Source organism: Photinus pyralis, unplaced genomic scaffold, assembly GCF_008802855.1.
Source record: "Photinus pyralis isolate 1611_PpyrPB1 unplaced genomic scaffold, Ppyr1.3 Ppyr1.4_LG1, whole genome shotgun sequence".
Taxonomy (NCBI): Eukaryota; Metazoa; Arthropoda; class Insecta; order Coleoptera; family Lampyridae; genus Photinus; species Photinus pyralis.
The window spans coordinates 20,976,589-20,996,004 of record NW_022170249.1 but is presented as its reverse complement, the minus strand read 5'-3'; the positions used below and the strand labels follow the sequence as shown (position 1 = coordinate 20,996,004).

The 19,416-nt window shown below is 36.6% G+C and overlaps 2 protein-coding genes across 2 annotated transcripts; one reads left to right on the top strand and one right to left on the bottom strand.

The window, feature by feature from the left end:
* Positions 1-2,580: 2,580 nt before the first annotated feature.
* LOC116160469 (piggyBac transposable element-derived protein 4-like) lies at positions 2,581-4,877 on the top strand. The gene is made up of 2 exons (XM_031473662.1): positions 2,581-2,817; positions 2,872-4,877. The coding sequence occupies exon 2, from the start codon at positions 2,888-2,890 to the stop codon at positions 4,643-4,645; it is 1,758 nt and encodes a 585-aa protein (XP_031329522.1). The 5' UTR covers positions 2,581-2,817; positions 2,872-2,887; the 3' UTR covers positions 4,646-4,877.
* A 36-nt stretch (positions 4,878-4,913) lies between these two features.
* On the bottom strand, positions 4,914-19,037 carry LOC116182929. The gene is made up of 3 exons (XM_031503528.1): positions 19,022-19,037; positions 12,176-12,428; positions 4,914-5,048 (listed from the first exon to the last, which is right to left on the bottom strand). Exons 1-3 carry the CDS (start codon positions 19,035-19,037, stop codon positions 4,925-4,927), a joined length of 393 nt encoding a protein of 130 aa, XP_031359388.1. The 3' UTR covers positions 4,914-4,924.
* Between the last annotated feature and the right edge of the window lie 379 nt (positions 19,038-19,416).

The window sequence follows — 19,416 nt, the reverse complement described above, 5'->3', positions numbered from 1 at the left end:
CGATTTTACGTGCTTGTAAATGTCCATCATAGTGGTTTTGTATGTAAGAGCCATTTGCATTCCAAACCGAACACTTGACATATTTTGTAATTTCGATTTGGATAACGGAATACTTCATCCCCCTTGCAAGTTCATGCTATATAATACACGCTGTATGTAGTTACCCCACTTTTAATTTATCTTAAATAAATTTTCATCTATAAGTACTTAGTCCTGACTGCAACAATTTCATCAAATAATTACTCTTTTGTGATATTTTGTAACAAAAATACGACTGTTTTGTTTAAATCCTCTGTCGATACAATGCACAGCTTGCATCAATGCAAATAGTACCTACAATTTTCTTCTCAAAGGTATAAAATTATACTTTAACCTGTTCATTTTTTGCTAATCTGCTGGGCCGTATTATCTTTAAAATGCGTTTAGTATTAGTACGCATTCTTATATATGCGATTTTCGCGTAAAAACTACATATAGGCACCAATACAAACTTTTATTACATAATTATGAATTAATACAAACGAAACAAATTGATTTATCGCTCCAATTGTAACTAATTGCGTAGTTGCGAAATGAAATTTAGAAGCATATAATATGGCAACAGCACAATTACACCAATAAATTATTAACTATTATTGAACGATTCTAACAGTACCGTAACATTTTTCATCAGTAACCTTTTATTTATTAGTTATATATAGATTCAATAGAAATTTATGATCCAGTCCGTATTTTATTTACGGAGCGTATACTTTCTTTTCTGATTTTTCTGGCTATTGAACCTGAAAAACAAGCCCCGGATTTCTAAAATCTTCCAATTTTCTTTACAGAGTATGAAATCTCTATTGTGATTTGAGTTCTTTTGTGTAATTCCATATTTCATGGGTTAGAAGGTAGGTATCTGCTGTCGTCGTCGTTCCTGTTTGTTACATTATTTGTCTTGGAGAAGAAAAAAAACGGCGCGCATTCGATATTTAGTTACACCTCGAGAAAGTGTTTTCAAAAGAATGCCGTTGCAAAAGTATCTTTACCTTAGAGATAATACATCAAATGGAAAATATATGTAAATTCTTAAAATACTCCTTGAGAATAAAGTTTCGCAAGTTAAATTGAAATTGATTGTAAAGTTTATGCAATCTGCGACGATGACATCCTCTCAAAGTGCTCAATACAGAAACTTTTATTTTATTTCAATTTAATACGAAGAGCGACGTACGAATAACCGTAACGATGTAGTTGACACCGAATTCTTTTCACCTCCTTTCTTGTGCGAATCAGTCACATTCACGAAGCTAAAATGTGTACTTATTTATTCAGTGGGGTGACTTGAAAAAGGTGACGCTAAAAAGGAAATTAGGAGTATCCGATCCGAACTGTTTTTTGCAACGTGAAAATTACTAAATATATAATAGATCGTAATGTAGAATTTGAAATAGTGATCCTAAACACTTCAATTCTAGATCTCTATGATACCCGTACTCCAATAATTTCGGCTCTAAACAATTACCATATGCAGGGTGTCACAAGTATATAAAAAAGAAAAGTAGCAGATTGATACGGGTAAGGGGAACGAGAAGGAATGTGAAAAATAGTTGAATTTTTAATGTAATTGTACTTTCAGTAGTCGTTAGCGAACTGTAACAATCAATACATTTCTGATGTATTCATAATAATTGGTAACCTCGACGAAGCAACATGAATAATAACGATGATAATGATCCAGGTACGGCACCAGCGGCAAACAATCAGCTTTCAAGGAGTTTTGACTCAAGTAAAGACTTTCCGGAAAATTAACGTATTCTACAAAATGCAACCATATATTCTGCTTTGGACACTCGAGCAGGTGAACGAGATGTTGTCTTTGGATATAAATAATCTTAATACCTACCACTAAAAAACGCAATTATTATTCGTTTCACTGAGAGCAGTGAAACATGGTTAGGGTTACATAAAACATTAACTGATATACAGTTCGGAGATCACAAACCGTTAAAATTGCTAAAGAAAATCTCAGATCTGGTGGTCTGTAACAGAAAACTCTTTCAAGACTACAACGACTAGCAACCAAATTATGTTGTTACGTTACAAGACCATATCGTCTCAACCACAAACATTGCTAGTAAAAGCTCTTCAATTGAAGATGTAATGCAACAAGTGGATATGCTCACCAAGTCAGTAAAAGAATTATAAATCCACATTTCTTGACATAACATCTTCCTAGCCCATACCAGAGATTAAAAAAAAGTGTTTGACAGCCTTTATGCCTAATGTAGGTACACTACCAAAATTTAAACGAAATAAAAATAACCGTTTTGCGGAAAAAAATATTGGAAAAATAAAGTCTTCCTAATCCAATATAGCAAAATCTCATGCCATGGTGTTTCTGGTTGTACAACTCCAAGGTTAGACCGATTTTTGTCTATATTTGCTAGGCATATATAAGAATAGGTCGTAAAGTATGACTATGACTAAAATCAAATAAAACAAGGCATACCCTTATTGTCGGCATTATTTCAACCTAAAGGGAACACCCCCAGGTTTACATAGCATTTTCCCCCCTTAACCCTGCGTTACCCGCGGGGTGAGCGCCGCGCTCACCTGAATTGTACTTTTATTGCCGCTTGCGATATTTTGGGAATTGTAAATAATCCGCTCGTTTTATTGTGCGCATGACTTTCAGAAATAAGTGAATTTACATAAGCAGTCGATTTTCAAAGACGTCAGTGGTGTTTTGCCGTTGTTTATGTGTGTATGTCACCAAGTGAGCGCAAATCTCACCTGCGTGTAACTACGTATCTCAATAAATTCTATTTGCCGGTAAGTGAAATTTAATACTTATTTGTTTAATTGCATAAATGGGTGTGTTCGAAGTGTGTTAAAGAGTCAAATGGACCCTAAAGAAGAAGCCAGATTGCTACAAATATGGCAGGAGTTAGAGGAAGAGGACAGAATAGAGAATGAAGTGCCTGAAGAACAATTAGATGACGAGGAAAGTGATGAAGATTGTATTGAAATTGATAATGATCATCAAACAGATTCAGAAGTGTCCGCGGATGAATCTGACACCGATTCTATTACGCACTCGCCTGGCGGACTAAGTTATATAGGTAAAGATAACGTAACCTTATGGAGGAAGCACCAAAATCCTCGAAGAGGCCGCATTCGTCAATGTAATATAATAAGAGAATCTCCAGGTGTTACTGCTTTAGCCAAGGATGCTACGGATCCTTACCAAACATGGAAACTATTTTTTACGGATGATATACTTGAATTGATAGTAAGTTGCACGAATAAGTATCTCACTGCAATTCGACCTAATTATTCTCGTGAAAGAGACGTATTGGATACCAATGTAGATGAAGTAAAAGCCTTATTTGGCTTGCTTTATATAGCAGGAGTGCTGAAATCCCGTCATACCAACTTGAAAGACATGTGGGCCACAGACAAAACTGCACCTGAGATTTTTCGAATGGTTATGTCGAAGAATCGGTTCTATTTGCTTTTGAGAGCTCTACGATTCGACGATTTGGCAACTCGAGATGAACGGAAGCAGCTAGATAAATTGGCTCCTATTCGAACTATATTTGAGATGTTTTTACAACAGTGTAAATCGTGTTATAAAGCTGGTCCAAACTGCACCATTGATGAAATGTTGGAGGGATTTAGGGGACGCTGCAGTTTTCGACAATACATACCCTCTAAACCCAATAAATACGGTATTAAGATATTTTCCTTGGTCGATTCTTCGAGTTATTACACCATGAATATGGAAATCTACGCAGGTAAACAACCTCTGGGCCCCTTTCAAATTGACAACAGCGCATCATCTGTCGTAACAAGATTAGTTCAACCAATTTCTAAGTCAGGGCGCAACATTACATGCGACAATTGGTTTACATCAGTACCCTTGGCCCTGGACCTCCTCAGAAACCATAGACTAACATTAGTAGGAACATTGCGAAAAAATAAGGCTCAAATTCCACCTCAATTTATTGAAACGAAATCAAGACCTTTATACAGCAGCATGTTTGGATTTGGACAAGATAGCTTGTTGGTATCGTATGTTCCCAAAAAAAACAAAAACGTTCTCTTACTTTCAACATTTCACGATGATGATGTCGTAGATGAAACGACTGCAGAAGATTGTAAGCCTGCGGTCATTACTTTTTATAACAAAAATAAAGCAGGTGTTGATGTGGTGGACCAATTGAAGAGCTTGTACTCAGTGGCGAGGATTACATGTAGGTGGCCCATGACTGTATTTTTTTCACTACTCAACATCGCAGGAATAAATGGGTACATCATTCACCGCTCAAACAATGTCACTACTGTAGATTCTCGTCGTATGTACCTAAAGGCATTGGCAGACCAGTTGATACATCCACATCTTTATCATCGGGTCAAGTTACAGTTACCTTACCTTCTTGGTCTACAGATAAGGGATTATTTGAATATCCCAGTGGTAAATGTTCCTTTACAAGAAAACAATTCAGAAGAACAAAGACCCAAGTGTGGATTTTGTCCTAGAAAAAAAAACCGGAATACAAGAGCAAAGTGTGCACAATGTTCCACTCCCATTTGTAGAGAACATACATCAACAGTTTGCATTAGATGCGCACAGAATGCTGAAGAAGAAGACGAATAATAGTGTTCGACATTTTTTTTAAGTACCTACGATTTTCGTTTATTGAGCAAGAAACAATGTTTTAAGTTAGTATTATACCGCTATTTTGTTTGTAAGTTACTTATAGTTAATAAATTCATTTTCGTCAAAACAATACCTCTATTTATTCACTTATATACTAGTATTACATAATGGTGAGCGCCGCGCTCACCTGCGAGTAACGATGTTCAAATCTACCACGCGGGTAACGCAGGGTTAAGAATACCGTATTTTGCTGACTAACCTTAAAGATAAGGTTGGTCACGACAGAAATTCAAATCTTTCTAAAATAGAACCACTACTTGACCTCGCAATAATTTTTCGTGGAGAACTCAATTTTTCATAAGCGTTCCAACCGACTGGAAGTGCATCACTTATGCAAAACCTAAAAAAATAAAGATAACCTTAACCAGACACTATTGATCTATTAAATTTTTGTTTAGTTTTGAAAAGAAGTTTTATCATTATTTTATGAAGATGCAAGATTTAATTGTTTGATTTTTAGCGGTTAGAAATTCCCTTTGTGAGTTAACGGCATGCTCCCTTAATGAAAATCTAAAATGCGAGGTTACCACGAAACTTTATGAACATTGAGAAGTGAGGTAGACTAATCGAGTGAGAGAATTTCACGAGTAACCGTTTATCTGTAGGTAAGGTTTGTTGCCCCGTTAACGAGTTTTAAACTAAACTTAAGAATCGAAGTGACGGATACGGGGCTGAAAGAATGATACATCGAATTACTGACTGAATATTCTTCACACATACGTAAACAAGTTAAAAAGTAATCGTAAACGATTTACAAAAAGCGCTATTCCACTTGCATTCATTTCCCATTTGTAAGATGCAACTTCTGTTAAAATTGTAAAAATCCGGCCACAAATATGAAAGATAGCGTTGCATAGGTGCAATCCATTTTTGATGTGCTACTTCAATTTCTGTTTACAAGAAGAATTTCATTTAAATGCTTCCATAGAAACAAAAGTTCATAACTAACGGAGATGTAAAAGCGATCGGACATTTCTAAACAAAATTATCGTTCACGCGGACAGATAGAGGAACAGACAGACAGACGACAGACAGCAATACAATAGTATATTGAAAGACAAGTGTTACAATGCGACCTATTGTAATACGACTATCTTGTGGCATGAGTGGCGACGCGAAGCGTAGCCACGAGTGTCCGCAAGATAGGAGTATTACAAGAAAGCATTGTAACACGCGTTTTTCATACTATTTTTTCTATTTCGGTGCTTTCATTTAATTAAAAAAATCATTATCAGAAACTATAGGGAACATTAGAACTAACATGTTTTATGTTGGGAACACTTTTTATGCCGTTAAGTTTTAGGTTGGCAGCGTAGTAAGACTGACATTTTGAAGTTCAAACATGGAAGTACCCAACGAAGTACCTACTTCTACTAACTAGTAACTGCCAACTTAAGAGATGAGTACCCAAAAAAAACGACTATAATCACTGTCTTTGTACAACTGTGAAAACAGTTGTACAAAATCATCATTGTGACACCGAAATAGAAAAAATTATAAACGATCTCAAATAAACGGCAAAAGTGTAAAATTATGGAACATGTAAAAAACGGTTTTTTGGTTTTTTTACAATAACTTTTTTAGCAATAAACGCATAAAAAATTCATTCCCTGGTGCAAGCCTCCATACCATAACGAACCAAATAGCGAGAAAAGTAGAACAATAGCTCTTAAGATAAAGAACTAGTACCGTCTCAACGAACGAGCGGACGGACAAAGTGACCACAATAGCGCATTTTTTTTTATTTTTGTGGAAATGCGCTAAAAGGTGAGCGTGAATGAAAACTAGTCGCCTAGCCGTGCATTTTTAACAATTACACAATAATGTATGCTTTTATCAACCGTTTGTAAATCTGCATAACGTATAGTTAAGGAGCTTTACGGCTGTACCAGGAGATCAAATAAAAATGAGAGGCGGTTGTATCGCAGAAAGTCATGAATATAATGTTATCCAGAAAAAATGCTGGAAATTATTGAAACATTGAGATTGAATAATACATTTTTGGAAGGTTTTGTGAACTTTGTTCCGGCTTAGACTGCATATTACGCCCCTATCGAATATTGTAGGAAACTAATGCGTTTCAGCCTCTGCTCTGCTGTCTATCTGACTAATTCTACCTATTTTGTTTGTGGTCTCTCTACCCTGTTTTGTTCTAGTACTCGTGCCTCATTATTTTCTTGGGTATCTTTCACTAATCACTCATTCCCGTTAGGTGTACAAGCTAGCTCAGTTGTTTTTTCTTCTATAACCTCTTCTATTCCTTGGATGTGTTACTCCACACTACTTTATTCCTTATTCTACGTCTTTTAGTTATTCTTATTCTTCTGCTTTTGTTTTGTTCGCTTAACGTCACGTTCGTATTATCTCTCTAGAGGTTTCCTTTTTTCCAAAGAATGTTTTAAGCATGTTGTATATTCTTCCCACTTTTGTTATTCTGGCATTTATTTCTTCGTTTTTTTTACCATTGTATTTCTAGTTCCAAGATTTTCCTAAATGTTTGAGTATTTCTTATTTTATGTTCTTTAACCTCATTTACCGTTTTTGGTGTTCGTTCATGTTATGTTGTACATACCTTTTCTTCCGAGTTTTCTTCTCACTCTACCACTATTAGGTACATAAATATCATATCTTGCACTTGTATTGCCTTCATCTTTCAGTATCCTAACATATTCTTATACTTTTCTTTGCCTTATTTTGTATGTACTGTTTTTATGCAAAGCTTTTACTACTCTTATCATGTAAATATTAGGTCTTGTGTGTCCCTACTTTTTCGAAACCCATGTGACTTTTCTGTAACAGTCTCTAATCCTCCTCTCGATCTGTTCTCGATAATTCTTGTGAATCTCTAAGTATTATCTTCATCGATCGATAATCTCTGTTTCATCTGTTAGCAAGATACCCTCTTTGTCCTTTATGTTTTGTAAGCTTTCGTTGTACTATAAAACAGGTTTTGGTTTTCTGATTTCATTTTATTCCCGAAATTTTGGCATGATTGCTTTTTTCTTCCGTTTTTGTTTCTTTTCTTTGATCTTCCCTTGTATTTCCCAATTACCATTTGCTTTTCGTTCGCTGTTGTTAGCCTTTGATACGTCACATGATTCTTTGGCTGGTTTTAGGATATCATTTTTGGAATATCTCCACTTATCTTCTATTGCCCTTCGTATTTTGAGTACTTCATTTGTTAGGTTGGTTCTGAATTTCTCCTGAAATGCTTTCCTTTTTTTTTCTTTTAGCTTGTGACTTGATTTTGTCGTTTATATTTTTCCTCTTGATTCGGTTTCTCTTTTTGAGTTGTAGCTGCCGTCTGTACTTGAGTGTACTTTCCTGGTATACTTATGGAGCAGTTGAGCCCGTCCTGTTTCGCAGGAAGTATAAAAAAATTATCTGTATAGAAGTTTTAGTTATTTTTGCTTTGTAGAGTAGTTTTCTTGAATTGACGTTAAAGATTAAATTTGTAAATGGCCGTTTATACCGACAGATCGTTGTCGAGTCAACATTTTGCTTTTTCTACCTAACGTAAATTGAATGTTAGTTACGATTTTTCATGTTCGAGTTACCCGACGTGCCAAACTTTAATTTGTCTCGCATCTATATGCCGCGCTATTACTATCTCTTTCTTTTTATCTGATTCCAGATTATTGGCAGAAAGCACCCTTCTGAGCACGGAGTGGTTCGGACCCGTTAGTTCAAAGTTAAAATATTTTATCTTGTCGTTATTACAACTCCGTTACTCCTGTGGAAGTATATTTCGATAATTATTTTCTGACTACGAGTTGATCTCTTTTTGTAAATTACCGGCAAGGTCGTACAGCTTAAGGAAAATATCAACGATATAGGAGACCCCGTCGTTTGACCTCACATTTCAAGGAACAAAAGGGCATTGCTGGGCTGCCGAATTTGGAGATTTCATTCCGCTATTTGGATAAGTATAATTAACCGTAATTGGTTGAACAGTACCCGCCTCTTAAAAAACTTGAATTTTAACCGTATTTGGATTCTTATTTTGGATTCAGACAGATTTAATTGTTGCTTTTACATTAAATTTAACGCACCGCTACTATAGCTTTTGCTTTTTTTTGCTCAGTTAATTACAAGGTAAGTTTTTGTTGCTTTTAGTTTAATTAATTATTAGACGGGGATATTGCAATGGGAACCTACAACCGAATTCGGTATTGACTGTTCCCGCTTAGGGAAATTGCTGTGCGCTTTTAAGTTTGTTTTAGCATTTACCAGTAGCCTCCCACCGCTTGCCCTTTAGAATTCCAGGGCTCGCCGTTCCGAACCCTGACCAGAAGCGGGATTTCCGAAAACCTTCTGGTGGCGCCCGAAGCACTCCCGATTCCTGCCGCCGTTCGCAGAGTCTTGTATTACCGCTGGATTTTTTTTTCTTACTGTCATTAAATTTCATTTTGTAATTATACCGTTTAATCTGTGTTTTGTTTTTGAAGGAGAACCGAAGACACCGTTGGTGCGGGAGCGTCCGGAAAAAGTTCACACAAGAATGTGCAAGGAGGTTTTATACTAATTGTCGCTCTAAAATGTAAGTATCGTGAATAACTTATAAACCTCTGAGAGTGTGTTTTTTCTAATAATTTTTGTTTTTCCAGTTACAGCTTCTGCACATCCCCTTACTCCGACGGCATATCATACAGTTGATTCTATCAATACTATCACCATAATTACTGAGTTTTAATAAATATAGGCATCCAGTGGCTCTCTTAACCTTTGGCCCGTATGAATAAAAGTAAGAAAATGCTTATACTTGCAAAATTCAAAGTAAATACTCGTAAGTGCTCTTTCACACTGGGCGACTTAGCAGCGATTCTAAGCAGAAGGACAGGACGCAGTGCAGCGCTGCTAAACCATGCTAAACAGACCAGTATGAAGGGGCAGTTACGAGTTGTAACGAAGCACCCGGAATTTCTCCATTAAGTTTGCCGTTTACAAAGAACACCCAGTATAGTAACGATTGGTTTGGGCTTCGTTACGCAAGAAGTCCGCGATATTTTTGTAACCACCGAAGGATGTTGTCCTGGCGAAGATGAGGGACAATTAATATTCTTTGGTTTCAGCGCCGTTAATTATTTGTAAGATGTTTTAGATTTCCATAATAAGTAAAATCAATGATAGAACGAGTTCAAATCGAGTTGTTTACAAGTTTTGCAGTCCCATCCGTATGCCTGCATGTTGCGATAAGAATGTTAAAACGATAGCGCCGTTTGAGAAAAAAAGTCCAAAGGAGCTAGTTGCAGATTGGATTGATAAGTACTTAGGTTTGATTACGCTTAATTAGGTAAGCGCTGTTAATTAATGTCATGTTAATGGGCAGTAGTAAACCTTGTCAGAAACCGTCTCTCCACAGAGGCGCTGTAATTTTTTTATTTGTTTGCAAGTTGTCCCAGATTTTTAAGATAACCACAGGAGCCGCAATTAATTAAAAACCGAATTATTTTCTACACCGCTCGGTACGAGCACCGCCCGGCTTTGGAAATTCCCTGTTCCACTTCTACCAAAATTGGTTTCCTTTAAAAGGAAAATGCTCATTTTGGGAGGGATCTTGTCTGCTTCATACTTTCGAGTTGTAAGTACGCCTTTTGATTTCTTTAATTTGCGAAACCGTATCATTCCGAATCCACCGAAACCCTTTTGTTTTACCGTTTTCCCTTTTTAGCGACCGTAAGTCAATCCGTTGTCCTTTCCGTTTAACTACCGTTTTGAGTTTCCCTTTTTGCACTACCGTAACTTTTGCTTACCGTTCCGCTAAGCTTCATTACCGCCTTACGCTTACCGTATTTTCTATCGATAGTGTTATCACCGTTTGGCTGAATTTATTACCACCGTTAATTACAAAGGTAAGCGCTTAATTTTCATTTACGTTGATTAAGGGGGGGAAGTATATTCTGTTCTCCTTGCTTTTCCGCTTTTCTTTCCCCTAGACACCGCTAATTGATTTGTGCTTTATTGCTTTATTCCCTTTAGGAAATTTACCGTCCGGGCCGTCGGCCATATTTTGTTTTAGATAAGCCGGAAGCACCGCCGCCACCGATCCCTGGTAGATTCCGTTCTCCACTAGAGGATACCCGGAGGCTTTCCACCCCGTCCGACAGGACCGCCCCTTTCCCAAGACTTAGGGGTGCAGTTTAAGTCTTGGTGGCGCCCGAGAGACCGACCGACCGTCTACTGTATGATAATTGAATTGTACAATTACATTATTAGTCATCCATTAAATGAACTTGAAATAATTGTACTTTCATCATTTAAGCTACCGTTCGTGCACGAGCTAAGGGGGAAGTTCGTCGCAGAGTATTTACTTTGAATTTTGCAAGTATAAGCATTTGCTTATTTTTATTCATACGGGCCATTGTATCGATACGTTTATTGTATATCAGTTGGAAATCTATATACAGTGATATTTATTAAGAAGTAGACATAGGGATTAACGTGTATTGTTTCTAAAAGTAGACATAGGGAAACACAATACACGTAATTCCTTATGTCTACTTCTGAATAATTATCACTGTGTATGCATTCCTAAATACTCACATTCTGTATTATTTCTTAAATTTCTATTATTTTATGAGTATTTAGACTACTCACAAAATAATGTTACAAAATTAATAAAGCCATTCATTTTAGCTAAGCTTGATGATGATTCTGTGGCCAACATCGATTGCTAATCAGAAACAATAAAAGTACCCCCTCGAAATTGACTTTGTCTGTAGTAACACTATTTGAAAATTTAAATAAACTCCTTTGACAGAGGCAGCCTTATTCATTTGCGCCACTTATATTTGCTGATTGATTATTAAATTATATTGCAGCATAGTTATTGTAACGGGTGTTAATGAACACTCTATGTAAAGTTAACTATTTATTGTCTCTACATTTTTAATTAAAGGAAATTTGTACATTCACATTGTATTTTTCAAGTTATTCTTATCATGAGATTGTATTAGGTTAAAGGACACACGTCGTAGAAGTGATAAGTGAAGACTGACTGGGAAAGCGTAAGGCGGTCTGTGAAAGCCGCGGGTAGAAGAGTTATAAGTTATAAAGTAGAACTTATTGAATAACGCGAAGGTAATTTGCGTTGAATTAAAAATACCTATAAGAAATCGTAAAGGAATAAAACAAAAACTGAATTTCCCGTTTGTTTTCCGCGCAGCGTATTATTCTTTTCGAATTGCCTATGTGGAAGTAACAGTACGAAAGGTACTAAAAACGAAGGAAGAAGTTTGCAAGAATAATTTTGAACTCCCGCTACATTATCTACCCGTTTTGAGGCTTAATGTTTCATTTTAATTTAAGGAACTCCTTTGAGGTTCCGATATATTAGGTTGTATCCAAAATTACTATCAACGGAGATCCGTGATATACTTTATATCTTTACAAAGGGAGTTTCTTGCCAACAGCCAAAAGCGCAAGTACTATTGCGTAGCCTTGCTACAATAAGTGAATAATTCTTACTCCGCTGTCCCCCTTTGAAACGTCGCGGGCATCTGTTTGGCTTGAGCGGCCCTCGCGCGGGCTAGCAGACTCATAACCGTTCTTTTCGTGGGAGTCATGGAGGTTCTCGGTCCGCCCGTTAATAACGGTCGTTTACGGCCTGCAGGTACGCCTACATTTGTAGCGGTGGTGGCAATACCGTTACCCGGACAAATTGGAATTCCATTTCCTGTTGTGATTGTGGCTGAGGCTTCGGATGAGGTAGGAGATGGCTCTGAAACAAATACTTAATTAGTTCCTTCTTGTACTGCGGACGTATCAAAGTTAATAAAAATGAAGAAACCACGACGTTCACTCCACAAAAATCAAAAGATTATTAAATTAAATCCTATTCGAAGTATGGTGCAAAGGCAAGGACGTTTCACAAGTATCCGAGAATGTGGTGCGTTTATTTTCAAGAGCGGTCTGAAGATCGCAAAGCTTCCAGTCTATATTTTCCATGTTAAAGCATACATTAAAATTAAAAGAAAAGCATTTTTAAAATGAATCATACAAGTACAAAAAATTATCAAAGTCCTCGTGTGAGATCGAAGGGACTTCAGCGCATTTTTGTGTGGCAGATCAGTATTCTATTAGCCACTTTCGACTCAACCATCAATAACAGATCTTGTCGAAGGCTACTACATTCACTAACCGTTTCCCACTTTCCGCGTGCACCCGCAATTCGCTTTTAAAGTTAAAATCGTGTCGGGGGCTACCACATTCCCTTTGACGATAGCCACTTCCGACGTCTCGTTCACCCGCAATTCGCTTCTATTGGCGACACGAGAAAGAGAGACAGCGATTCGAGATTTACGAAAAGTTTAACCGCGTGAGTTCGCAACGGAAGGTAAAAGGCGCCCGAAGTTGACTACTTCTCGAAGACGCGTCGTTAATTTCGCCCCTATGACAAAAAACAAAATTCCGCCACGCAGGAGTTGTGCGCGTTTACATCTTTCCGACGACACCAATTTGAAAAGAATCGGACCAAAACTGTAGTACAGGATAGGAAAAACTGAAAAACCTTCACGTTAGTATACTACGCTCGAGGATGACGCCCAGATATCGTCAACCCCACATCATGTAGCCATGTCCCTAAGGTTGACAAATTTCACGGCCTTGTAGATACACGTACATCCGTTGCCTTTCTACAAGAGTTCTTCTACGCGCCCACATTTGCAGCCAGCCAGCCAAAGTGAGATTAAAAGCTACTTTATACAAATAAATTTGCAAAAATGCGCTAAAAATCCGCAGTTTTTAAAGGAGATCGACGCTTTTCATTCTACAAAGGTAATTTACAATTCAAAAATTCGCCACTGGTAATTTTTACATTACAGGCTATGCTTGTGATAGGAATCGCTGGTGCATGTCTTACTGACGAATTGTAACAGTTTTAAAATAATATTAACATTTCTGTCCATATTTCAATTTCCACCTGTGTATTTTCTAAATTTTCTCGGGTCATTGAATGCGACCAATTTCTAGTTACTTTTGCATTTCTGTGTTTGCCTCTCCGATTTAACTTGTCGTTAGAGGACATTTAATTTGTTTTGCTTTTTTTATGTTAACAATTAAATTACCTTATATGGTCAAGTATCAAATACTGCTCTACTATTCGTCAGAGATAACTATCCGTAGCTTTGGCTTGGGTAAAATTTCGAAACTTGTGGCGTCTTCCAGCAACCTGCAATAGAATCGGTCGTGCTAGATTCCCGAATTTGGGTGTTTGATATATTTTCCAATGGTCGAATTGATTTAATAATTAGCGGAAGCATCTTTAATCAATCGATTACCCGTTGTGCCGACAATTTGTTTTTGGACGTTCGGCTACAATTTTTTCCAAATTGGACTTTTAATACGGAAAACTCAAGCATTCCAAATCGTAAGTGTTTTCTTGTGCACGAATTGAGGTTACCGATGTTCTTTTTTCTATTGTAGAGGAACAAATACCGACCATATAGTAAATTTTGAAGTCATTTGGGACGTATCCAGTTCTTTTCTTTTGTGTACTCTCTGAATAAGAGGTTAGCATTATTTATAACGTAGTCGTAATTAGGTTACTTTTTAGAGTCTTTGCAAGGGAGTTAATATTCAGCTGAATCCGGGGAAATAAACGGCCTACTGCAGATGAGTGTGCTGTAAAACATCCCGTAGAATCATTAAGATCTTAAGGGTAGCCGAACGTAGATCGTGAGAGAAGTATACCTGGAACACAAGCTTTGTTACCTCCGTAGGAGTTATTTTTGGTTACACCAGAGGCGCTTTCTTTCGGCTACTTCGCAATCATGATTTCAAAATCGTGATTCGTAGGATCGTATGCGGTTAAGTTTACGTAGTACACATATTTGCATTCGAATTACGTATTTTTTGTTTGAATTATGAAAATAATTTAAATTCAAGTGGAAGTACTTGCGCGATTATGCTCCTCTTCAGTTACAAATATGGACTAACCTAACATTTCAGCAAAAATATCCTTGCATTTATAGGTTAGGAATTCGTGATCATAAAACTTTTATGTTCAGTTTGTTCACGATTTTGGCAATCATGATTATAATATTACACTTCGAAAGAACGTGATTTGACAATCCAAACGCGTTTGGATCACCGAAAGAAAGCGCCTCAGGAACCTGTGGAATTGCCGACACAATTTATCGTTAGCGGTGACGTACCTTCAATTTTTTTTTCTTTTTTGTGGTTAAGATCTAAATATCTATGAACAGTTTATTTGACCCACATATGTAAGTGGAATTTTTTACGTGTAATTAGTATGCTTGATCTTTAGGACTGTTTAACTATCAATTACGAATTACTCTAGAGAAGTAATCACTTGTAAGGTAAAGAGCTCGTTACTACGATAACTTCAACACCTCAAGCTACCGATTATAGTACATCATTTCAATTATACTTGTCGTTGCTTAGCGGTACGAGGTGTCACATAATCAGGGGTTGTTGGTGGGTTAATTTTTGTGTTAATAGTTCATGGGAAGATTTCATTTTTTTAAATTTTGCATACTCTTTGATTAATAAACAATAATTTTCCTTTAGGATCAATAATTATTGTTGACTCGTATTATACTGAAGCTACCTTTCCTAATTCCGGTGGCTGCAGATAAAATTGTAAGCGGAATTAGGTGGCGCCCGAAAGACTTGAATCGAAGCACCAGTAAGGTTTAGTGGCGGTGATTTACTTGGAACTTTTTATAATGATTTGTTGTCAAAGTTTTTAATTCACTTACCTACTACCCTGAGTACGAGCATATCTCTCTACGCTGTTAACTATTTGGCTAACCGAGCTAGCTGGCCGATCAGCGGCGTGTGTTGATTTCAAATTGCACATGGTATTTTATAGTGCCCTGCATTCTAAGCTTGCGCGTTATAGAATTCTGAAAATTACTGATCTTGATGTTCGGGATGACATGATCAGATTTAATATTCCACGCACTAAAACAAAATCCTCAAAGGAATTTATGCTTGTAGAAACGCAGTGGATTGAAGTGCTAGGAAGTCTTCCACAGTAGTCGAGCGGTATGTAGAAGATTGAGCATAGCTGAAATGGTCATTTGTTAGACGTATTACTGCTACCTCGACTTGTACGAGTAATTCAGTCGATGCAATTTCCTCTATGCCAACACCGATTACCACAAATATGGTGGAAAACATCCCTCCTGTAGAAAACAGACGAACTGCGTTCAACTGAATATCAAACGAAAAATGACATTTACTAGCATTCCGATGTGGTCTGGCATTGCGCTACCTCTCATCAAGAACAATAAAATAGTTATGCTACAGCAGTAGTAGGATAAAGGGTGTAATTAATGTTCAAAATATGATACTAATTTATAAATGAGATCATTAAAATACTAGGTAATATTAGGTTAATGCATACTATGTAACTATATTTACAACGAATTTATCTTTGTGCGTCATAATTAAATCAAATGCAAACACCCAACTCGGGAAGAGATTAACGTAACAAATGAGTATTATAATTTACCTAAACTGGCAAACTTAATTGCCTACAATCTTAATACACAAAATAAACTGCTTACGCAAATTGTTCATTTATATGCACGGTATTTAGATCTTGTAAAAAGGTTATGTATAGTATTATTTTAACTGCCATTTAATAAACATGAGTTTCACTATAATAATTATTATTAACTTATCATAAGTGAATATACTCTTGATTATTTAAAAAAAAACCAAGATTGATGTGAACCTTTCAATACGCCATAGAAGCTAAGTACTAAACACTCTTGTTAGAAACAAGTAGCAAAAATTGCACATGACACATTACAATTTCGTTTTTCTTATCTTTAAGATCGTTCGCTAATGAGAAATGAGAATGCCTTACGGACGTTTTCCACTTGCAAATGAAATTTATAATACACAACTGCGAATAGTACGATCTCTGTTAATCCCAACATTTCAACAACAATGTTGCAGGGAAGTAAGGCTGTTTGTTTCCTTATATACAAGATCTACGTTGACATTAACTCTTATTAAACCTTCATTTCCTACGGTCACCACAATTAACCCTCCGAAAATTAAATTTTCCCGCCGTCGGTAGCTGTAAATTGCATTAAAAAAAACAATACAGTGGACATTTTTAAAATGTATTAAAAATTTGTTCGTTCTTTCTACAATTTTCCAGTACTTTTCTCTGTTATTACAATCATGTTTCCCCACATTTATGCCTGTTGCGCTCTTACCATTTGTAACTGCGCTAGAGCTGATAGTAACTTCGATCTATTTGTGGTGTCAAATGCTTGTTTAAAATCAATGAATAAATAGTTCCACTTTAACTTATGATCTAGATTGGCCCTCTAGGAAGACTCTGATTCCGGGCATGCTGATAATATATTATTAAACAACCATATAGCATATAATCGGCCTACACGAACATGAAGTTTGCAGCACGAGATCGAAAACATTTCCATACTGGCTCGATTTCATACAGAAGCGATTACTTATTGCGATCGTGAATTGAATTGTGTTAATGTAAAATGTGTTCAAAAATGTATTAAAGCAATAACAAGTGGCACTTGAATTAATTAAAGAAGATGTAAAACACTTTTCTCCCAAACGACCCCATTTAAGGATGCTAGATTAATAAGGAAATTGCTCTGAAGTGCATTTGTGCAATTTTGTTCCAACTAACGCCGTTTTAACTGTTGATGTTTTCACTAATTGCAGCAAGGAATTTTATTACACTTGTTGCTGCGTAAAATATATTTGAATGAAGTAATGAGAGAAAGATAACGATCACATAATTATCCAATAGGGAGGTTCGTAATGTTTCGTATTTATTTTATTTTAATTAAAAGGGATAGATTTGGTTATTAAAAAACGATTAAGAAGCAGGTGCTAAATTCTTGACAGAACAATTCAAATTAGGTATTAAAAAAACATTTTTTTGACCACTGGACAAAATACATTGAAAAGGGAGGGGACTGTGTAGAAAAGTGAGGTACTTTGTTAAAGTCTACATTGTGTAAATAACATTTTAAAAAAGTGCGGTTAATTTTTTACCCTCCCTCGTACTTTTGTCTACTTTTTAACTACAAGAATTTTCCAATCGGTGCAAAAAGTATTCAATTCATAATTTAATGACACAAATTATTGCAGAGGCTGGTGATATAGTTCAGACAATTACATAACATAACTCAAACAAAGTGAAAATTCCCTTTGGTACGAACTTCATTATGGACGCATCACTCCTTGCATCAGAATTATATGATGCAAGTAGTAACACAAGTTTCGGGTAGTTTTACCTAACCAAGTCATGGGTGTCTAAAAAAATTCACTTCTGAATCTATGAAAAGAGAACTACGTTTGGACAAGAAAGAGCTGGAAAAAGTTTTGGAGAACCAAATTCATTGAAAATGTGTTCCTCTTTTGTCAATGTTTGTCCAGGGAATAGTTTCATGAGATTTTCCTTTAACGCAAAAGCGTCGTCGGCGATAAACACAAAATTCATTTGGTCTTTAGTTCTATCATTGTTGAGAATGTTAAGTCTATTTTTTAATTTGTCAAAAAATCGTGTTTCTTCAATCACACCCCCATCCGAGTTTCTCCCGTTACAGCCTACATTAACATAAATGAATTCATAGTCAGCATTAACGAGAGCCATTAGGACATTGCTGGTGAAGCCTTTATAATTGTAGTAATAGGAACCATTATTACATGGTTTTACAATTCTGACAATGCTTCCCATCTAATGCTCCACCGCAGTTTGGAGAATTCCATCTTGATTCAAAATTCTTTGCTATTTCTTCCCATTCCTCTGTGGATTTCGGAAAAAATTTCAATTTATAGAAATGGGACCGAGGAAAGAGAGGCCTCTGTAGAAATAATATCGCCGACCCCGGCTCCTGCAATCAAAGTCAAAAAAGTCGTGAAGGCTAAAAAAGCTCGCCGCGAGGAAATCAGTCCGGTTCCGCCATCAAGGGTCCAAAAGACGAAAACTATGGCAACAATTGAGGCTCTGCTGCAAATCGGCAAATGAACGTCCCGTAGCCAAAAAACGCAATGTAACAGCTAACCGTTCTTCAGCGCTTATACACTGTCGCATTCTTGTATTTTTCCTTTCTATGTATGGTTTAACAAGGTTTAACAACATTTTAAAACATGAATAATCCATTCTCAAATAATTCTTAAGATCGCCAAATGAGGTTTTTCGAATTTTATTCAAAAGATTCGTGTGTGAAAACTGATTGCGTTCTAATAGCCACTCTTTCCCCCAGAATTTTCTTTTTTTTCTCACGGGGTCGTTCAAAAGAATCATTATAATAATGAATACAGTCAGTTTCTTTATTTCTGACGCACCCAGGCTAGGATTCATGTCGCACAGCAAAAATTGAGAACCACCTCGGAACAGAACTTGTTTCAAAGTGCACGCAAACCTGTCCGGTTGAAATCTACTCCAAAATCGGTAGGTGTGTATCGAACACGAAGTTTCATGTGTGATCTGGACCTGACAGTCACTGATTTCAGTTCTAGAACTATAGAAAAAGCCTGAATAGTGTGTATCGAAATATAATTGATCGCGAATCCAAGCCGGACGGCTGCCTTTAAGTGGATATACACTATTAAGCTACATTACAATCACAACATCTGGACCGTTTTCCAGAAAACCTGTGATTTTAGAGAGGCGAGCGCTTCCAGCAGGATATTTGTACTATGGAGGAGGGATGCAGGGCTACCGGAATATACATATGTTG